This window comes from Solea solea, chromosome 9, assembly GCF_958295425.1.
Source record: "Solea solea chromosome 9, fSolSol10.1, whole genome shotgun sequence".
NCBI lineage: Eukaryota > Metazoa > Chordata > Actinopteri > Pleuronectiformes > Soleidae > Solea > Solea solea.
Genome location: NC_081142.1, coordinates 5,750,987 through 5,768,947, shown reverse-complemented (window position 1 = coordinate 5,768,947; position 17,961 = coordinate 5,750,987). Strand labels below are relative to the sequence as shown.

The 17,961-nt window shown below is 38.9% G+C and overlaps 2 protein-coding genes across 3 annotated transcripts; one reads left to right on the top strand and one right to left on the bottom strand.

Annotated features, from left to right (window-relative positions):
• The first annotated feature begins 49 nt into the window (after positions 1-49).
• rex1bd (required for excision 1-B domain containing) lies at positions 50-4,684 on the top strand. Its single transcript, XM_058639432.1, has 5 exons — positions 50-197; positions 668-750; positions 1,260-1,464; positions 3,563-3,651; positions 4,223-4,684. Exons 1-5 carry the CDS (start codon positions 126-128, stop codon positions 4,293-4,295), a joined length of 522 nt encoding a protein of 173 aa, XP_058495415.1. The 5' UTR covers positions 50-125; the 3' UTR covers positions 4,296-4,684.
• Positions 4,685-5,107: 423 nt separating this feature from the next.
• crlf1b (cytokine receptor-like factor 1b) lies at positions 5,108-16,391 on the bottom strand. Of its 2 annotated transcripts, none has more exons than XM_058639431.1 (8): positions 16,175-16,391; positions 12,932-13,210; positions 11,043-11,172; positions 10,674-10,846; positions 8,651-8,808; positions 8,139-8,307; positions 6,677-6,858; positions 5,108-5,554 (listed from the first exon to the last, which is right to left on the bottom strand). In XM_058639431.1, exons 1-8 carry the CDS (start codon positions 16,230-16,232, stop codon positions 5,531-5,533), a joined length of 1,173 nt encoding a protein of 390 aa, XP_058495414.1. In that variant the 5' UTR covers positions 16,233-16,391; the 3' UTR covers positions 5,108-5,530. The 2 variants fall into 2 exon arrangements, with proteins under 2 accessions (XP_058495414.1, XP_058495413.1); XM_058639430.1 differs by having other exon boundaries at positions 6,673-6,858; positions 16,175-16,312.
• Positions 16,392-17,961: the final 1,570 nt, after the last annotated feature.

The following is a 17,961-nucleotide window of genomic DNA, read 5'->3' as shown; positions in this document are numbered from 1 at the left end:
TAAACTGCCCTGGTCAATGTCAAACCTTTATTTTGAAGTCGACTCTTGCTCCGTGCTCTTCCTTCAATTCCGGGTAGGCGGGCTCTCGTGATGCTGATTCATATACAGAATGAAAACATCGTTTAATGACTGAAAAACATATGACATTGTCGAGTCTCCGTAAACTCAACAGCAGTATTTTCCAACAGTTTATTATGGTAAGTGTTTTAAGTTTGTTATTTAGCGGGAACCGTCTCCTAGACTGAGAAATGACACTTCACATGTGCTTAGCTAGGCTAATCTAAACTACAAGCTAAACTAAGCTAATGGTAACCTGGCAACTGTTCATATCAGGAATAGTTTACTGCATGTTACTGACTTATTTTATATCTACAAAGTGCTCGTAAGTAAACGTCCATTTTAGTTATAGTTAATAAAATTTAACGAGAACATTAAGCATCAATAATACGTCAGTTTTAGATCAGTTTCGTATATGAATTGCTAAAAAACGACAATGGAAGGTCAAAGATACAACCCAAAAATCACAAACTTTGCACAAGTTTGCATCGATAAAAATATATATTCAAAATGTTGAATGTCTTTATGTTTCTAATATTATTCTACATTTCCACCAGGTATGCTGTAAAATGTTCTGTTGTAGCTCTGAAATGTGATTATGTGTGTGCAGGTCTCTACAGACTTTAAAGGCTTAATCCAGAGGTTTTATCATCTTCAGTCAGAGAGAGTCGAGACCTATCGGCTTTTTGACGAGTAAGTTTGGATCTAGTAATGATGTCATGAGTAAATGCTGTGGTGTAGTTATAGTTTATCACAATCTTCTTCTTTTGGCTGCTCCTGATTAGGAGGATTTTTGCCTCTCTATCCTTCTCCATCCCTCCTGCCACTTTCATGTACCCTTTTAGCACATCCATGTACCTTCTCTTCAGCCATCCTCATCCTTATCTTTTGTGTGGCAGCTCCATCCTCCACTTTCTCATCAAACTCTGCATCTCTTCTGAGGAAGTGCCTTTACCACTGCAAACTTGCCTTGCTCAACATATTTCTTATCCAGCCTTGTTAATTTGGCACCAGTTGCCCTTTGTTATACAAATGTACAACCCTTTTAATTTATCAAGTTTTGGACTTTAACCAAGAGTCAATTATGCAGCCCTAGTGGCTGAATTGCATTTTTTGCAAATAAATAGAGGAATCTAAATCATGGGCTTCTTACATTTCTCCTCCTGTCCTTTTTGTTGTTTTGGCTGATGGCTGTCTTCCAGGGGACATGAGGCCTACTTGAGGACAGGGCCCCACTATGACTTTGACCACTACAAGCAGCTGGTTCATGAGATAACGCAGGCCTTCTGTGGTATCTCTAAGGAAGTGCTGGACATCAAGGGGATGCTGCACCATGAGCTCAACAGGCCAGATCTCTCTGAGCACATTGAGAAACTGCAGAGCAAAGAGAAGCAGAAACTTGAGCTGGTATGAAACTCTTAATTATTTCTTAAATCATACATTTATATTAAGCTGACAGAGAGAACAGAGAACAAGACAACAGGATCATGCATAATATGTGTAGCATTACTTTGTTTTGCATACTTGACTTAATGTCACATTTTACATTTTATGTTTATAATATTTGTTTGTATTGCTGCTATGTTGAAACAATTTCCCCTTGGGGATGAATAAAGTATTTCTATTCTATTCTATTCTATTCTATTCCTTTTATATTCCAAAGGTTTAGCTTCAAATTTGAACTAAAGTTTAATTTCATGATATTTGAAGGTAATATTGATACATTGTCATTAAGAAAATGACAATGAAGAACTGAATCTTGAATCCTCCAAACCTACCATAAGTGATATTTCAGGTTTCCTCTGATGTAATGCAGTTCACAGGAGTTGTTAGTTTTGGTGGTACAGTTCCTTAGTTTCACCACAAGGAGGCAGAGTTCTTCAGCGAAACAGTACAGCAAAGATGAAAAATGCCATTAGTGTGAAAATTGCTACAGGCTTTATTCGTCATACTGACACAGTGAAAATGTATTTGTAAATGTAAATGTGTTTTACCTTCTCGAAGAATCTCCTACCGGAGGGAGAAGTTTCTACTCAGCTAGTAAAATGTCACAGTGTCAAGACTCGTCTCACGAGGTCATAGCAAAACACCATGAATAATATTTAAAGAATATATTTGAATTAAATCTAGGATGTCAAATTAAATGTTCATAATATTTAGGATGTGCATGTGTGCAAATGGGTGTGTTTGTAAAGCAAAAGATTAAATGTAAGACAATATAATCAAACCAGGTTGTGTGCTTGTACAGAAGAACAGTCACAGCAGAGAGAGAGAGGGAGAATAGTCTGAGCCAATTTAAGGAACCTGACAGTGGCTCATTTGGTATCCTCTTGTCTTGCCTTAGGCTGAGGGGCCTGTTTGTAAACTGACGCAGTCTACATCCGTTTGACCACTTTGAACATTAGCTGCACCAAGCTATGATGCCTTATCTGATAAAGCTCACTGAAAGCACCAGATAAAGACTAACATAAAAGTCAAAGTAGGAAGTGCACTCGTTGCTGTAATCTGTTACAGAAACTGTCCCCACGGGTGCTCCAGGTAAATGAGTTATATTCACAGAGCTGTGAGATGTTTTCATTGTATATGACCACAAGCCTGTGGCCACTGATTACTCTGTGATGGTGTGAATTCCACACAGGCCTCCTGTGCTGAAAGTTCTAGGTTTTAAAAGGGTCCAATCAACACTCATCCAAACCTGGGAGTGCCCCGATGAGCGCTACCTTTTAATAATGAAAGGTTGGACATTAAGTTCATTGGGCTTCTTAAATAATAGATGCAGCTGTACTACTTTAAATGCACAAAGATGCACATTTCGCACTCTCTGACCTAAAGCAGCTTTTGCTCTTGTCATATTAAGGAGTTGGTAAGGATGATACTCGGTATCACTAGAAGTCAGATACTGGACAAAATCATGGATCAGGTATTGTAAAAAGAAAATCATTTAAAATCTGTAAAACCCAAAATATCACGTACATTCTTTACTAAGCACATATGCCACTGCTTTTATGTGACCAGAATGTGAGTGAGGGCTGCAAATCCGCTACATTGCAGTAATCACATCAGCTCTGCAAACTCATTTTAAAAATAATCACTTTTATTGTGAAAAACTCAAAGTAAAAGCAGCAGCAGTTTTTTTTGAGTTAGGTGATGGCCTGTTTATTCCTTCCTTTATAGGTAAAGGGTATTTGTTACACAGTAAAAACCTCGTTTTTGGTGGGTGGTTAAGGCAACAGTACAATGACTGAGTTGTGTAGATATTGGTGCCCACTGCTTAGTAAACACCATTTCAGTCAGTTCTGGTGTTACAAGGTTAACAAGCCCCGGTGGTTCTCCTCATTCTTGAAGACTCCACATCTCGTACATCTGGTGCTCAGCGTTGATGTGTAGCACTTTTGTATCGTTTTACGTAAAGCTTTTTATGAAGCTTTTATTATCTCGGAGTTCTTCCTCTGTCTCTGCTGATGAATGGTTTGCATAAATCTTGTCTGATGTGCCTTCTCAACAGACGGCCAAGCTGCAGCTGGCCAGGCAGCGGGCCCAGGATCACCCGGAGGAGGAAGGCTGTCAAGAAAAGATTCAGGAGATCAAGCACGAGTAAGAGCAGCCATTGTAACCCCTGCGTTTACTGTGTTGACTCCCCACTGACCCATTTACTCACTCACTTTCAACCTGCTGTCAGCTGTAGAGCTGCTTAGAGTAGGGCTGGGTATCAAACTGCAGCACTTTAGTGGTATCAACTGGGAATCGTACTTCCTCTGTATCACCTAATATCACAAAAGGTTTTTGGCATCTAAGGAGTTAATCTTATGAGCACAAGTGAGCCAATAAGCACACAGGGTACATCACGAAGATCTAAAGTGACATGAAAGTTGCTCAATGTTTGATTGCAAGAAGATGACCAGGCCAGCTTAAACAAAATGATTTAACGTTATTGTGTAATGTAATTTTAATCATCAAAATCATTTTTAGCAGGGTATCATTCTCAATACCCTGCCCGAGCTCAGAAGCTTGTGCACGTCCCGTGTCTAATTTAACAGCCCGTCCTTTGTTACCACTGTAATTTGTGTTTGTGTTGAAAGAAATTGTCGTAGATTAACACAAAAGCAATAATTCTTTTTACATTAGTTTCCTAATAAATGTGTGTCTGTATTCTTTTCTTCTCAAGTATCATCAAGAACAAAGAGGCAATCAGTGAGATCATGCAGGACTTTAAATATGACTCGGAGGAGAGTGATTGACAGGGCCGCCCTCTCATATCACCACACAGTGGGGATGACAGGTTCACTCAGCCCTGCCGCAACTTTCATCTTGGATTCCTCAGCTGCAATTATCGACTCCCTCACCCCCACCTGCCCTCTGGCTCCACCCTGCTTGCTGCTGCAGTCTTATTCCACCCAGGGGGCTTTTCACAATCTGTGTGTGTGTGTGTGTGTGTGTGTGTGTGTGCGCGCATGCTTCTGTCAGGAGATGTGTGCTTGTGTTAATGCGTGCCGCAGCAAAAGAAAAAGTAAAGAAAATGCTTCTTTTTCGTATGAAATGGGGGAAAAATGTTTAATAATATTACAACGTATGAGACATATCTGTGTACTCAATGTTATATTTTTGAAAATAAAAACACATAACAAGATATTTTCTGCTCTTTTCTATACATTTCATACACTGTTTCAGTATTGACCAAGTAAAGCATATAACTTAAAAAAAAGAAAAATCCATATTGCTTAAATATACATTTATAAAAATATATAGTATCAAAATGTATGTTCAGACACTCTTTGATATGTGCACTTAACAGAAAGTAGAGCATTTATGATTTATGTACTGTGGTTTAATGACTACTTACTCTGAAATGACATGACATGACTACATTTAACTACACTAATATTACAAAACTGTATATTTGATGTTTTATAAGTTCTCATCAACTTGATCAATTGGGATATTGCTAAAGTAACTTAATCACATTAGGATGTGAAAAAATTGTACATTTCACATAGATTTGTTTAAACCTCTACAAAAGTACTAATGTTTGTTAATTACCGCTTTACAAACACAGACACCCATGTCATGTTATTGCCACTGAAATACATCATATGTTATGTTTTTAACATGCTTGAGTAATAGTTACCATTTGACATCATTAAAACATATTTTTATTAACTCAGTAAGAAGCCCGAACTATAACCATAACTTCATTCTTTATACATGGACTAAAAAGTGCAGTTACTGAGGGCATTAATGTAAGTGTGTGTGTGCAAAGACCAGCGGAAATATTAGAGAAAAGGCTTCATTGTCTCACTTCAGTTATCTTCCACTCGGGCCCTTTAAACTCGCGGCGGATGAGACTAAACGCTGCAGTATCCCTCAGCCAGGGCGGTGGACCTCTCCCACAGCTGGGACACTCCAGGCCAGTTGTCCATCAGTGTTTGGTGAGGCTGTTCTTGAATTAAAAAAAAACAACAAAACACTGGCGGTGCTATGAATTATCATCTTGAAGAATCTGAAAATACAAAAGCAGAAAATTGGGTAATTTACAATAATCAAGATAATTGCTCCATGTCTGGATTCCACGTTTTTCTCCCTTTTCTTCTTTTGCATCATCTCTTTCGAAGTCTCTGTGCATCATTCCCAGTCCCCTGACACTTTTCTCATCATCTCTAATCAGTGGGAAGTCGTCACATTTTGAGAACAAGGACATTATTCAAGCACAAAAAATAACATATTCAGAGACCGAGTCGGTTAAAGTGAGTGTTTGTGAGAGTTCAAGGAGTGAACAGCAGAGGAAGAGGCTGAATGCTCTGAAATCCTCGCAGTCACATAAACACAGAGGAGATGCCGAGGCTCTGTGTGCCATTTGGCCTGAGTTATTTTCGTGAAAGGGGGTTTCTTAGTGCCAAGAGGGGAACAAAACACAAACGGAACCCATCACAGTGGGCTGTTAATTACATTTGCATGTTCATCTCTCTTTGTTGTGGTCATCAGCTTAAGATCAGACGTATACATTGTTAAAATACGTAATAAAATCAGAGTCTCGTGACTAGCGGCGGATCCACTTTTCTGCCTCGATCACTTGAGCCAGTAAAGTGGAAACCGCATGTTTTTTTTTTTACCTGATCACAAAGTATGGACTGAAACCTCACAGAGACAATCAGCTTGAGAGAAGTCAGCCACAATGCTGACCACATGGCATAACAAAGGGCTCTATCAGAGATTCAGTGGAGGTCGTGAGTGCAGCAGTGGCTGTTAAATGGTCCAGTGGGTAACATTTACGACAAAATTGAATGTACAGTAGAGCTTTTTTGTTAAAAGAAGAGAAAACAATGGCATTACAGAGCTCACCCACATAAAAGAACTCCAGTAATTAAAATAAGAAGTATAACAAATAGTATAAAATTAGTATAAAGAAGAAATTATTAATTACGCCTGTAAGGATATTATATATTCCATGTCAAATCTCATAATATTCTGACTTTATTCTCAAAAGATTCCATTTTTGTTCTCTTCAGTTTGGCCCTAACACTCCATCGTGGTCTGCAATGTCACTAATTATTACAAACTTGACCTTCTACTGTGTGTATTTTTTTTAAGAAAGTGAAAATAAATAGAGATTCCGCTTACCTACCTGGTTGCGCGTTTTGTGCGATTTCTGCAGCCACACCCGCCACTGGTCGTACAGTTTGATTGACATGCCACTGCAGCCATACGCGTGCTTGCGGACCCAACCGAAGAACTGCTTGAGTTCCCGCCGCAGGGTGGAGTTCTGCTCACTGGGCTTAGAGTCACAGGAGCCGCTCTGCAAACGCTCTGGGAGAGGAGAGAATGGGTGGGTCGTGGGGGGGGAGAGAGAGAGAGAGATAAAGAAAAGAAAAGAGGGAAGGAATGAAAAACAGCATCGTGAGGACATGTGTTAGTTATAAGATTATGAATTATGAAGGGAATTGTCACGTTTTCCCTGCCTATCTACACTGAATAAATCTTTGCTGGATTGCCGATCACATGTTTGTGAGTTCACAGAGGATGACCTGTAATTTTCCTACTTTTATGTTGCGTGTGCACACACTTATAAACACGGCTGACGACTTGTTTTATTAACCCAATACCTCTTTAGATAATAAAATGTCAAAACAGTGAGAAACGTCTCTTTGTGGATTTTCATTTTAGAGGAAGGGGGAAATGAATTTCTTCTAATATCAGGGATAAAATTGCTTTTCAACACTAACATATCGACAGACCTGAAAGAACAAATCTGCGTGTGCAGCTTGGAGGACTCTCAGAGTTCCCAAGTAAGCATTTATGAAGATTAATGTTGTTTAATTTCCCACAAAACAATATGTACAGTGGACGGTGGAAATGTTTTCTCCGTTTAACATCTTCAACTGTGGAGGTGATGTACTCACATGCCTGTGGAAACCGGCTACTGAAAGTCATAAGACTGCCATGATCGGTTCTTTATGGCAACAACAGAGCTCCGATAACAACTTCCTCCCTCTGAAGTAGAGTAAATACCACATAACCTATGTAACTCATTATCTCCTCCTGCTGCTCACAAACCTGCTTCCACTCAAGCTTTATAGGTCCTGTGTGTGCCTCAAACAGACAACCAGCTTTTTAACTTGATCAATCTTTGAAGCCAACAACAAAAATCTATCAGAAGTCCCCCTGGCTCTCTGCAGTTCCTTCTCATCCTCTGCTGGGAGATCTCTATCAAGGTATGTGATGTTTGCCTTCTACTGCGTCACATGCGGTTTACATCTGCTTGTCCAGGATGTTGAATCAGGGACAGGGACATTGTTTTCCTGACTTAAATTGGCAGATAAAGGTGGATTTTTTTTGAGAAATGGGAAGAATGCTCAAGATTGTGGGCATCACAGACATTTGGGAAGCATTTAAAGACCATTTAAAATGTGAGACAGCCAAGAGAAGGAAAGACTATGATTATACATTTAAACATTCGGTGAACTGTGACGGGGCTGTCCACAAAGTAAAGCCCATTTTATGTAGTATTGTTCCAAATGCAGTGCTATTTTTATCATCGTACTGCCAAAAAGCCATATTTGACATCATGTCCTCTGTAACATATGTACCAGTGCTAGGAGTGGAGGCTGCAGTTGGGTGACTCCAGTCACTCCAGATGCCGGCTTTCCTTGAACCATAGATGCCCACTGGGTTGCACCTAACCTGGACAAAATAGACTGTTCCAGGTTGGAGGCCGGCCAGCCGACATGATGTCTGGTTGCCAACATCATCCACCACCTGGGACACACAGGAAATGGCAAAGACTCAAAATACACGACACAAAAATGGAAAAGAGATCTGCTGCAACTTTTTATCCCTATAATTCATCATACTTCACTGCAGTAGCTCAGCAAGTGTGTGTGTGATTGTATTTGTTACCTCTTTAGGACCTTTTCTGAACCAGTCAGGACCAGCAGTCCTCATGGAGACCAAAACCTGGCCTGAATGAGTCAGAACCTCATTTCTGAGGAACTGGTTAAATGTAGGGCTAAGTTTGAACTGTGGTTCGTTTGAAGTTAGGGTTAGGCATTAACTAGTTATGGTTTAGTCTTGTGTGCAGGTTTGAGTGTGTTTGAACTACCTTCCATTCAGTGCTGTCCTCCAGTCTGTAGCGGATCTGATACTTGGCCTGAAACAGGATGTCCTTGAGCTCGGGGGGGCTCGCCCAGCGGACTGTCAGCTGGTCTTCGAGGTCCCCAACGCGTCCCACCTGCACGTTGGCAGGAGGGTCTGTGGTCACTGGACGCACGAGGACAAGTGTTAGAAGGTTTGATTCCAGCAGAGGTACAGTACGTGGAGCAGAGTGACCTCGTTCTAAAACCACAATCAGGAAACTGTCTCGCTATAAAAAATAAATACAGAAAAAAACTATTGTCTGAAAAAAAAAAACATTACAAAGTTACTGTAAGCATTTAGTGCAGCGAGGTTCTCATACAAATTTTGAAAGTGTAGTGTTAGGGTCAGCCTTTACTTTGTGTGGAGAAAAGACTTGGATGAAATAAAACTGAACCCACTACAATAAAGTGTGCAAACAAATGAAGTGCTTTGAAGGAGAGAGAACGATGGTGAAGATAAAAGAAGGCAGACGAAGGAAGGAACTTGTCTTGTAAAAGTGTTTTCTGTTTGTGACTTTAAGCCGGTGTGTGTGTGTGTGTGTGTGTGTGTGTCTCAGCTGATGTACTTTATTTGTTCCACTATATTCAGCTAGAGGTGAAGAGGAAAAACCAAGTCACAACAAATAAAAGTTTATTATGTGTATTGAGGCAGCGCACGGTATATGAGACACCACTCCTTCAAAAGCACTCAGGTCATCTGTTTGTCAGTGTGCAGTGAGGATGAATGGAGGGAGAGAAGAAAAATCACCTGAGAGGCAACTGTTGCATTTTTTTTAAAACTCTTTTCAATAAAAAAACTGGAAGAGTCACAGCCTGAACCTATAACACAGTTAAGCATGGAGCTGGAGAGAGTCCACCATAAAAATAAATCCCCTGTCCCTGGAGATGTGTGGTGGCCATATGCAGGAGAGCTTCAGACAGGGAGGAGAGGGAAGGAAAGACGAGGGGACGTATACAAAAGAAAAAGGGAAATAGTTCTGTTGATTAACCTCCAAGAGTTAAAGCTGTAATGCGCAACTTTTAAATATAAACAAATGTCCGCTGGAATCAAACCATTGTCAGATGACTAGAGCACGGATACCCGACCCTACATGACCAAAACAAAAATCCAGACATAATTGTGGGGCTCGGGCTGGGTTCAGTGACATCAACTGACACGGTAATAAAAGTTCTGTGAGGGAAAACTGAGAGTAAAATAAGATGAATTGTTATTATGTCGCTTTATTGAAAATATGGTGAAAAATATCCAATAAATAGATGTGTAACGAGTAGAGTGACAATAAGTAGAAACTGATGTGTTTAGAACCGGGGGCAGTGAACGCAACACACACAGGTTATTGAAGCCATCCATGAATGCTATTCTTTTCCCCCACAACTCAAAATAAACCGTCACGGTTGGATTATGTAAATAGTTATCTGTGGTTACAGTTCAACGAGAGTTAATGAAGAGGAACTGATTGTTGTTATTGATGTGTCTTTAATTTTGTTATTCTTCCTCCAGGACACAACAACAACTTTTGTTATTTTATTTTGACAACGACAACAGTCAATGATTGTGGGCGGCACACGCACACACATGCACAAACACACACACACTCTTCTTCTCTTAGAAAGCTCGTGATCTCTCTAGATCTTGACATTCATGCACTGCGTAAAAGAAGTCATTTGTTCTATGTCGAGCAACTTTGCTCTAGTAAAGCGCGACAGCAGTAAACAGGTTGGAGATTGAAAACACAAAGAAAGCTTTCCGAAGTGATTTCTACTGCCCAGAAAACCCAGTTGTTCAGCAGTGTGACAGCCTGTGCACTGCTGCTGCATACACACAAATGCTCCCTCAGTCAGGTCTAATAGTACTGCTTGACAGAGCTTGTTTGAAAGGTTTTTGACTATGATCATTTCTGTTCACAAAGACCAACAAGAGGCAAAAGATGACCAAATGTTATGCACTGCAGCTTGAAACTAAAGACAAACAATGTGAGTCTTACTCACCTACATCCAGGATGTCCAGAGTGGTGATGTCAGAGGATGTCGAGCCCAGCTGATTGGTCGCTTCAACCCAGATCTCATACGGGGTGAAGAGGGCGAGGTTACGGGGGATGTAGCAGGAGTAACGATGCTTACCCGTGCTGTAATTTTCACACTCCTTCTCTCTGCCGTACCACCTGCACCAAAGCAAATTAAATAATAAAACAAACTACAGCATGAACACAAATCTTTTTTGTCTTTGCAGTCTCTGTAAACATCTTTCTTTTTAATGTGCACAAAAACAAAGCAACAGCCTGCAGCCACTGAGGGTAAGTGTATGTGCTGCAGGACAAGGTGATCACCTGTGAGCTGCAGCAGGTCTCGGACGCTCACCTCAGTTTGTACTTGAGCGAGTATTTAGTTCGGATGTGGGTTTCACCGCGGCCCCCCGGGCTCCACTTGCAGCTCAAGTCCTTGGCATTGCGAGACCAACACGATAAATTGAGTGGTTTTTCTGGAGGCGCTGGTGGGGAAAGAGAGCGGCAGGAGATCTTTTAACAAACTATTGTTCACATTATAAAACAGAAAGAGAAGATAATTTGAATCCTAGCACAGAATGATGTGGATTGTGAGAGATAGAGAGAGAGAAAAACAGCATGAAGCTAAATGTTCGAGTCGATACTAGAGCTGAACCATTTGGGGAAAACTATTTAATTGCAATTTTTATGATGTTTTGCGACTTGATTTGTGATTTTTCAGTCGAGCTTCATTTAAATATTCATTGTGTAACAGATTTAAAACAAATGATGGTGCATCACCACACAACCCCAATCAAACATTAACATATGTGTGTCTATATATTCATTTAAACTACTTCCATCATGTATGAAACCATTTACACTTACATGAAAAATAAAGCAATCAAAAGTACAATAGAATTGCTGATTGTGTTGCTGAGTTACTGCGCAGTCATTGTGTGTCTCCACTGACCAACAGCTTCAGTCCGCACGTTCTCTCCCAGACTCTTATAATATGCACATTTTGACTTAAAAGGAATTTAAAGGTCAAGATGCCAAACACATGATTTGTGAGGTCACCCTGACATTGACCCCTGACCACCCAAATCTTAATCTGTCGGTCAAGGTGAACATTTGAGCCCAATTTGAGAGGATTCTTTACATACAAGCGTTCACAGTTTAGTGAGGTCACAGTGACTCCATTCACTTTATCGTGTGTTTTAATGAATGTTTATGCCACATGTAATCAAATGTCCTTGTGTTTATTCTTACCTTTTATTTGAGTGTTTATATATATATATATATATATATATATATATATCTGCCTAGAGACGTGTATATGTAAATTAATCAATGTCTATAATCTGGCTAAATGTTCATTAATGTGCAACGCTCCTATTAAATACTTTAAATACTTTATTAAATTGTTTGTGTGAATGCAAATGTCTGCAGAAGTCTCTCCTGACAATATTCTCAGCATTTGTCCATGAGTTCCTCAGTAGCCGGTTGAGTATAACCGAATAACATAATGAGTAAGAAAGATGATTTAACGCTGAAACATGCTTTTATAACAAGCTCTCTTCATCAGGGCAGAACCATTTATCCTTTTCAAATCAAAACAATGCAATTAGGAAAATGACCAAGTAATTGTTCTTTGTTTCCTATTGTTCTTATACAGTATTCCACTTTAAAACATTTTTATTGAACATGTTACAGTATTTAATATTTTGATGACATCTTGTGTCGTGATGCTGCATCTTGTTTTCTATAACACAGCATGAACTTACCTGAAGCACGACTTAAAAATAAATAAATGAATAAATATATAAATAAATATATATTTATATATATATATATATATAAAAAAATATATACATATATGACAATTTAAATTGCTCACATCACTGCGTTGGCTGCCTGTCTTTCAGAATAGATTTTAAAGTTACTTTATCATTTTAAAACCCTAAATAATTTAGCACCTGATACATCAGTGACCATCGCTCTTTCTATGTCCAAACAAAAATCCTCAGATCCTTGCATTTACAAATTCCTGAAGTGTCCCACAAGAGATCTGCTGAGGTTCGGCTCTGTTTTTTAATGGTCCCAAACTGTGGAACAGTGTGTTATAATGCCAGAACCTGATTTGATTGTTATTTAATTTAATTTTATATAATCATACTAACTCCAAAAGTCATTTGTCGCCACATCAGCCGTTCACAACTGTCTGCACTGGAAAAAAAGTAAAAACACAAAGCCTCCACTTACTGCCCACGTAGAGACAAGAACCACCCAGGACGTGTCCATCTGCTGCGTGACACACCAGGTTGTCTCCAGACTTCTGCCGAGAGCCGTTCAGGTTGTGAAGGGTGACGCTCAGAGTGTTGGAGGACGCCACGCTGTAGGAGCTGCTGGACAGACGCAGACCGTTCAGCGTCCAGTACAACGCGCCGGCGTGGAGGCCGAGCTCTGGACTCAGCGAGCACGTGACCGTCAGGCTGGAGCCGATAAGCAGGACTGGATCCTGAGGGGAGATCACTGCCACATCTGAGTGACGGACACACAAACACAAACAGGTTGAGTAGTTCTTCACATGATCAGTTACAGATCTCAGAGTGAGGCCTTCACATGTCGGATCAACAGTGAAACAGTAAATCACGTTGAACTCAAAATGATATCAAACAACAACAAAGAAAATGTGAAATTAAAATGGAAACGACACATTGATTATATCAGAGGAAAGATTCCAAAATCATTAGCACTCCTGTGCAGACAGAGAAAAATATGAAATAATAAGGCTTTGCAAAAACATAACCACAAACCCGTACTTCCATATTTATCCCACTGTGTGGAATCAACATTTAAAAAAACTCAGTCCTACAATAGAAAAGAACCTTACACATCATTAATAAGACGGGTGATTATTAATAATACAACTCCATTCTTTAGAATTATTCCCATATTTTCAGCCAATATTAAGTCATTTCCAGAAGTTCTTTAAGATGCGTGTCTATTTTTGATGGACATATCAAAAATGGAAAATCAATCCATGTATATTTTAAATGAACTTGTATACATGCGTATATCTACATGTGTGTCTACTTAAATGTATATGTGTATTTACTGTTGTATATGTGTATATATATAACCTGTATATATATATATATATATATGTATGTATATATATATATATATATACATATATATATATAAATAGTGTTTTTTTATTTTATGGATCCTATTGCATCCCATATGAGCGGGGTTTTCCCTGCTGATATTTTCCCTTTAATTTCTTTGTGTTCGTTGTTATTTTTAAAGAATCAGGTGATCTTTCAATGAATTTATGTCATTCTATAGTAACTTTCCTGTCTGGACTCATCGTTTCAGTGTATTTTCACAACTATATAATCTAATCCACATTAATCCACAGCAATAACTCCCCTCCAACACTCACTGGACCCGTTACTCTCCTTCCAGTTCCATCCAACAATAATAACTCCAGCCAGAAATCATTTCATACACCAAACTCTGGAATGACATTCCTTAAAAAACCAGAGCAACTACACGAGTCCTTATCGTGTTTCGCTGCCGAGTTTTTGTTGATTTCCTTATTTGTTTTTTCTCATTTTATTCCTTAATGTAATGTCTGTGTTTTTATATGTAAAACTGTTTTAAGAGACATTAGACTGTCGCACTTTTAAATTAAAAAACATTAGTTTGAGTAGTTTCAGGGTCCTGTGTCAATGTCCAAGCTGTATTTCTTTCTTTTACACATTTTCTTTTCTTTACATTACAATATATCATTTAAACACTGTATTTAAATGTTTCTCCAGATGAATCAACTTTGTATTTTAAGCTGTTTATTTCCTTGACATCCTCAACTTCTCAACAATTCTTCTTTTCTCCCTCGCTGTTGGCATCTGTCATGTTTCATGACTGCCTCCTCTTTCTTCAGCCTTGTGTCCAAACTGGACCTTTGTTTAAGAATTGAACACATTTCTTGCAGGTCTTGAGATGAAATACTAACAAAATACTAAGTAGTAAGCAGCAGCAGCAGCAGCAGCAGCAGCAGCAGCAGCAACACTGCACCACCTCAGCACATATTTATGACCCTGTAATGAAATGGATTTATGGAGCCTCAGAAAGGTCACCCCGGTTTGTCAGTAAAACCTTGAATACTTTTCCATCCTGCGACTCTTCTTAGGTTTAAAGTTTACCTGTATGATTGATGTGCATGACAAAAAGCCTGTGAGTGTGTGTGTGTGTGTGTGAGACATAAGGGTCACTGTGCTGCTGCTGCTGCTGCCGCCGCTGTCTTTTCTGTTTTTATCCTCACTGGATTTAGTGACATGTAATATTGTGATTAAGGTTCCACATCACTGAGGCTGTGTGAAAACCAGACTGGAGCTGACACCTTTACTATTGTTTTATTGTATTTTCAAATGTTTTCTCAACATTAAGAGCTATTTTCTTACAGTCAAACCAGTCACTACTGTAATTTACTGTCTCTTATTTGAGTAAATATGTTTAGTGGGATGATTGATGATTATGTGGGAAGATTGATGATTATGTATGTTGTGTATGAAATTGACCATTTAAATACTTTTAATAGTGTAATGTTTTTAATGATTTTGATCTTTTTTATTCTCATTTTTCTTTTTTTTTATTCTCTGTTTATGTTGTCATTTCTATAAATGCCTTGAATTGCTCTTGTTTTCCTTTTGTCATAGAAACAAACTTTATCAATATGTTATTTATTCCACTTTCACTTATTTCAACTGGGAATGTATGTGTTTAAAATACAGTTGTATCCAAAAAAAATAGCACAGGCAGTTTGTTAAAAACATGAATATAAATAAATAATAATAACATGTAGTTTATATGTGAATTATTATTGTGAAGCAGCTATAAATGATCGTCGAGCTGATGGATGTTGAGTGAGCGACAGCTCGTCGGCTTCCTCCTCCTCCTCATCATCACTGTGTCTAATAAGCATCTTTCTCACTATAATTAGTCACCATTAGTATTGATGAATGTGCTCACATACAAATACATCTGGAATCATTTCAGAGGGAAACGTGATGATGTTTTTCAGTTTCATTTCCTTTGTTTTCAGTTATAAGCTGAAGCTTTACTGAATGTTTTCAAAATACAAAAAAAAGCTCAATTGTTGTTAATTGACACCATTTTTCTCCTTTTGAATGATCATGGTAATTTGTCAGGTGTTTACATTTCTCCACAGCAAAGATAAACGTGTTTAAATCTATTGTATCATGTGATTTTGTAGACAATTACAAATAGGATTGTTGATGCTGGATCAACCATGACAGATGTTTATGGTTCGTTAATAATTGTTGTGGGTGAGCTGCAGACACCTGGGGAGAGAAATTACTCATCTGTTTTTGATTAAGTTAAACAAGTGATTAAAACCAGTGAGCCCTGCTCGGAGTGAGGAAGACTCTGCACCTCCTGAGGGAAACTACAGCAGATCTGTCAAAGTTTGGTACTTACGCGTCGAGGAGAAGAGCACATGTGGAACGAGGAGGAGCAGGAACATGAAGGAGAACATGACTCTTTCTGCTGGTTTCCTTCTCCACTGTCCACAGACGCGCGGTGGAGACACGGGAGTAAAGTTTAGGAGGAGGAGGAGGAGGAACCGCAGCGGCTGATCGCAGGAAAAAAGGTGACTCCTCAGTGAAATCAGTGGCAGGGAGAGAAACCACCAGGTTTGATTCCTTTAAACTCCATTGTGACACCGCTCTGCTTCACGCTGCTCCACCTCCTCTGTTTGCGCACAGTCCCAAGTCATTATTGCGCTTCAGTCTGTCCCCTCCCAAATACACACCCACAACACACACACACACACACACGCGCGTGTAATACAATAAGCAACATGCAGCCTTTAAAGGTCCAGTGTGTAACATGTAGGAGGTTTTAATAAGATATTTAATATACTATCCATAAGTGTGTTTATCTAAGTGTCAGTCTTGTATAAAGTACCTTAAAGGGATACTTGAGTAAAAATACAAGTATCTTACCAGAAAATGACTTTGGTAGAAGTTGAAGTCACTTTTTTATAATACTACTTAAGTAAAGGTCTTAAAGTATATGACATTTACTTAACTTCAGTATCAAAATTCATTTTCTAATATAACATGTACTTAAGTTTTAGAAGTAAAAGTATTAAAAATTGAGGATTGAGCCATGGTAGCTCATGGTAGGGCGAGTGGTCTTTCGACTGGAAGGTTGTGGGTTTAATTCCTGGCTCTGCTGGTCCATATGTGTCCTTGAGCAAGACACTTAACCCCATGTTGCAGTGTGTGAATGGGTATGGGAGATGGGTGGATGGCAAAACTATAGTGTAAAGCAGCTCATCAAGACTAGAAAAGCTTTATATAAATACAGACCATAATACCAAAGTTACTGCAGTTAGAGGAAATGTAGTGGAGTAAAAGTCAAAGTTGCTAGAAATACACATGACAAAGTAAAGTAGAGATACATGGATTTTGTACAGTAACAAAGTATTTGTACTGACGCTTTGTCTGAATGTCAGAATCTGCTTCCCTTGTCCCACATATTGAGACAATGTCCCGCATTTTAATCGGTTATAATCTAGACTCATGCTTTTCTAAAAGTAAATGTATGCATCTGATGTAATTACTGTAAAAAGCAGTGCTGCTAGACTGATGTCAATCAACCTGTCAAACGCAGGGCGCCGTCTCCCTCTTGTTGTGGGAGAAGTTCATGTCAGTTGCAAATTATATAGATTTTTGAAAAGATTTTGAGGGAAAAAAATGATGGAAACTACAGCAAAGGAAAGACGATGCAGCTACAACAAAGAACAGGGAAACTAACCACAACTGGGTGAAGCAGCTGAAGGACATTTTCAGACTTTTTTTTTCCTGATAGACATTTTTTTGAAGTGCAGTTTGAGGAGTGAGGGTCATACAGATCAACAGACTGTGGAAGAACTTGCAAAAAAACAAACAAAAAAGAGCTGCAGCCATAGTTACAGATACTTACTTAATTAGTGACTTATTTCTTTTATGTTAAATGGTCAAAAGTGTGGGGCAGGAAATAATCCTGGATAGTTAGCCATAAAAGCACCAGTTGTGCACTTGATACATACAGTCAATCACTGATTTATCTTTAACGTTAAATAGACATTCTATCAACATTTTTTCTCAGCACCAGTAACATGCGTCACACATTGTCCTAAACCAAAACTACTAAGAACATAAACCAAAGAAGACAACATCAAATAAGATTACATAAATACGCAGTAAACAAATAACATA